Source organism: Austrofundulus limnaeus, unplaced genomic scaffold (genome assembly GCF_001266775.1).
Source record: "Austrofundulus limnaeus strain Quisiro unplaced genomic scaffold, Austrofundulus_limnaeus-1.0 Scaffold10, whole genome shotgun sequence".
NCBI lineage: Eukaryota > Metazoa > Chordata > Actinopteri > Cyprinodontiformes > Rivulidae > Austrofundulus > Austrofundulus limnaeus.
In genome coordinates this window covers 830,047-834,498 of record NW_013952412.1, presented here as the reverse complement: position 1 = coordinate 834,498, position 4,452 = coordinate 830,047, and the positions used below count along the sequence as shown (strand labels likewise).

Below are 4,452 nucleotides of genomic sequence, written 5' to 3'. Positions count from 1 at the left end.
CCCTCGCTGCCCCTCAGGGCCAACACAAACACGGGCGGTCCAGTCATCTCGCAGCAGCCAAATGTTTGTTTACAGAGAAACGGAGAGGGATGGTAATTCCTTAAAATCTACAAGGCTGAGGCACATTAACCTTGAACGGATAAAAGATCTCCGAGGGTGTGGACGCCACATCGTTTGCTAAATAGAGCTTAAAACGGATTGACAGCTTCGCGCTGAAGTCACGGCTGCTTGTACAGACGTTAGCCGACACTTGATCTGTCAGTGGCGTGTGGTTGAGGTTTGCAACGAAATTTGGTTTGTTCAAGAAACTGAGCAATTGTGCACTTTTCTCAAAAATATAACTGCTTAATTTGAAACACGTGTCAAATGGCTGTCAAATGTGTCAGCCGCATGCCAAAATCACACACTAATCCTTTTACAGCCAGTTAATTAGGCCACCGTTCGTCAGAAGTTTCACTCCAACCATCAACACTGTTTCTCCTTCCTCCTGTCAAATTTTATTTTCCTTATTTAGATTTTTTTTTATTTTAATGTCCATTTTTTGTGTGTGTGATTGCTGTGACTAATTATCTCACCTCTTCCTTGCGGTCTTCACGTTGGACTAGCCACGTGATTGTAGCCTGTGGTGAGCGAGGAACACACTCCAGGAAGGTGCTGTTTTTCTCCGTCCCATAAACAATCTTGTCCTCTGTCACATCCAGGTCTTTTTGTTGAAAGAAAAACAGGCATTTAGCATTTATTTGAATTAAAATGACTATAGTCTCTTCTCCGTTAATGTAATTGCCTGTTTATGGTCCTATTTTGTATAAACGTTTCTCAAAAAAATAAAAAAAAAAACTCCTCAATAGTAACTTTGCCTGAAATTGACTGAGTTCAAGAACTCTTATTTACATCAATTTAAGGTAAAATGTCAGCTTGGAATGTAACAATAGCACTAAGAGAAATATTTATTGTGGCATAAACTATTTGAGACTCTTGGTACAAAGTTAGATATCCTTTTATACATAAAGGCTTGACATTTTTGTACTTTGATTTCCAATGTGTAGTTACCTTTTACTCATTTAATCAGAGCTGTCAGATGAGTCTTCTCATTTCTAATGCAATCATTCAGAGAAAATACAACTACATCATAAATCTGTTTCTAATAGGAGAAAATTCCAACATTTTGACTATTATTTATTTAGCTCAGCTGAGCAGAAAATTTGGAAACAGATAACATAAAACTGCCAAAACGTATCAAACCTCAGAACTTCTTAGTTTAGACAGAATCAACTTTTTATTCTAAACAAAATCCATCCAGCAGAAACGGAGAACCTTGCCAACACAAGGTTCCCAAGCTTATGAAAGAAACACCAGGCAGGCAGTCACTGAGCCGGCGAAGGTAAAAACACACGTACCACCCAGATTCTGATCCACACACTGCAGAACGGGGTTTCCGTGTCGGATGTCCTGCCTGCGGTAGCGTCGTTTGCTGTTAGGAACAAAGCGCGTGCAGGATGATCCGTCCCACGCACAGTAAGGGTCTCTGGCCAAGCAGCACTCTGCGCAGACTTTCCCGTACGTCTCACAGCGATGCAGCTTCACCTGCGCCACACCTGCTGGAGAGCCCACATACAGGGCTTGCTGATTGAGGGGAAGAGGGAGAACGTTTGTGAGGGAAAAGCATTTTATTCAGATGAACGTGAGCCTTGGCTGCATGAACTCACCCTTTTCACTGATATTTCCATTGATGTAATTGGAGTTGGCACCTGAATAAACGAGAATAACATACGATAAGTTTGTGAAAAGCTCAAAAATCAAAATAGCAAAGAAATAATGTGACAAGTGAAAGTGACATTTCTGTTAAGAAATTTTCTTTAGAAATAGAAAACATGATGAAATACATGAACACAAAGTAAGTAAATTTGTGTTTGGTTGATTTTTTCTTTGTTGTAACAACGCTTCTTAGTAATAAACCCCATACCGCATGGAAAGATTGTTAACTTCACTTTTAAATGGTGCCACATTTGTAAGGAACATGCATTTGTGGGATGAGCAGCAAACCTGAGTGGGTTGTGCGCATGAAAAATTTGCCAAACCGTCTTTGTCAAACAGCTTATTTTGCTGTTATTGACACTTGTGTTGAGCTTCTGGTACTCCCAGCTTCTGCCAATCAGGTGCTCCGATGGCAAGCAGCATCGTTACAACAAAAAAAATGATCTACCACACACAAATTTTCTTCATGTTTGTGCTATATTCATGGAAGATTTGTTGTATGAAATCTAGAAAAAAGGACAAATGTAAGAAGTTGCATTCATTACCACATTTGTTAAAATAAACCTTACCTTGAAAACTTGTAGCTCCTCCAGTGTAACTTCTTCTGTTTCTAAACTGTTTCCAGAATGCAAAGCAATTACCTTCAACACTTTACCAACATCTGAAAGAAAAAAAGTAAAGAGATTCGGTGCAGTTTATTGCCTAATATCTTCTGTACCAGTGCGCTGTGTGTTAAAGATATGAAATCTTACTTTTCAATAAAATATCCAATAATAATAACAACAGTTGACAAGTTTTCTCATGTAGAAATGCAGTGGATCATACCTGTACCGATGAACATGACATCATACTGCCCATCTTCTGCCTCGACCCTGTCAACCACGATTTGCGTCAGCTTGTAGGGTATGTTGGCCTTCACCAGCGCAGGCTGGCGCAGGGCTGGATACACCGGCCGCCACATCAGCGGGTGGCTGCGAGCAAAGTGCAGCACAGAATCAGGGAAGTCCTTCGTGCTGCCAAACTCTCTGCCAGGCTGGTTGGTGATTTTACTTGGGCACTAAAGAGACATAAATGAGATATTTTAAGAACAAAGAAAATGGTGTAGAAATAGCTTTAACCTTATGAGTTGGACAGTTTTTGATTGCACAGTGAAATTGAGAATAATGAAAGTTTTAAAGCAATTTTCAGACCATTTCGCACACTGGTTCCAAATTTTAACCATTTTGTACCTCACTTAGGGATGTGCTTTCCAAACAAACTGATCAATTATGGTCTTAAAGTCTGAAATCCCTCATTAGAAGTTATATGATGCTTTAAAGCTGGATAAAAGTTCAGGATCTGTGTAATCACATTAAGTCTTGGAGTCATCTCTAAAGGATTTGGAAAAAGTTCTTCAGTTTGTGCCACAGTAAGAATAAGAACATCAGCGCGCTGGTATTTGGCAGGTTCACTGCATGACTCAAATAATAAAGACATTTAAACAAAGTCCAAATAAAATGCATGAACTCTATAAACTTTGAATTTGATCATGATATAGATCGGTATTTCTTAATGACACAGTCAGAGCCTCTCGTGCAACAAAGACTTTTTTCCCCTGTAATCTTCAGGGGAAGTGTTTTACGGAGAAGAAAAATGTCAGCTGGCTCCATTTTTTTTCTGATGTTGGCAAAACCCATCAACAGTGATGGTTTGCTAGTAGAATCTGATGGTTTGCTAGTAGAATCTAAGTTTCACTTTCAGAACGTTACCAATTTTCTGAAATTGGTGCAACTTAGAGAGAATTTACTTGTGATCAAAGACTGCAGAAATCAGACAGAGACCATACTTAAGTTCATTAGATAGAAGATTAACATTATGGCTTCAGCAAAAGGCACCTCAGACATTGGCCACTTTTAGATTCATGTTCCTCATAGTTGTATTCTGATAGGCCTGTGAAAGTGACCATCAAAGTCATAATTACGCCATCTTTTATTGTGAGTCTGTAAAATATTGTGGGTGAATAATTTGGTTGTTTTTCCTCACAACAGTGTTATGTCTCCACTAAGGTTTATTTCAGTATGCCAAATGGGCTGTGGTTGTGTAAAACACACTGGCAGAGGATGAAAGAAAATTGTCATTTGTAATTTTTATTTTGTTTTTTGATATTTATTGAACAGGCAGTGTATTTATGAGTTCATTTGTGCAACTCCAACATTCAAACCAAGCTAACTAATCACAAGCTAATTCTATTGTTTTATAAAATAGTGGGAAATCAAGAGATTTAACTTAAATCAAGATAGACCAGCAGAGTCTGAAATCAACCGTTCCCAATCCTAATCCCTTCTTTTTAACATTACTAAGGTGAGGGAAACGTTGTATAAGAAATATACTTCTATCCAAGAGAAACACACGTGTAACTCAAGGTTTTTACATGGATACAATACTTAAAATGTTTGCTTCAAACAAAAATTTAATGGTGGAAACGAATGTCGGTCAAAGTTTATATTTGAATAATATGCTCTGCCCAGACCCTGTGGTATTACTTCTAAAACTATGGCATCTCTACAATAATAAGCATCCCATAATTTTTTTCTGTTAAAGGATGAGTTCTGACACAAATTTCAACAAAGCACAGAAACTGCCCATTCCAATGTAAATATCATAAGGAGATATATATATATACATACATATATATATATAAATACATATATATATATA

General features: G+C 38.0%; 1 protein-coding gene across 1 annotated transcript in view; it reads right to left on the bottom strand.

Moving 5' to 3' along the window:
* sema3bl (sema domain, immunoglobulin domain (Ig), short basic domain, secreted, (semaphorin) 3bl) overlaps positions 1-4,452 on the bottom strand; it is a gene marked incomplete at its 5' end in the record, with an annotated part of 57,089 nt that overhangs the window by 3,419 nt on the left and 49,218 nt on the right. Inside the window, 5 exon segments of the mRNA XM_014001739.1 lie at positions 576-703; positions 1,398-1,623; positions 1,707-1,748; positions 2,325-2,416; positions 2,581-2,812. Coding sequence (XP_013857193.1) covers positions 576-703; positions 1,398-1,623; positions 1,707-1,748; positions 2,325-2,416; positions 2,581-2,812 — 720 coding nt within the window.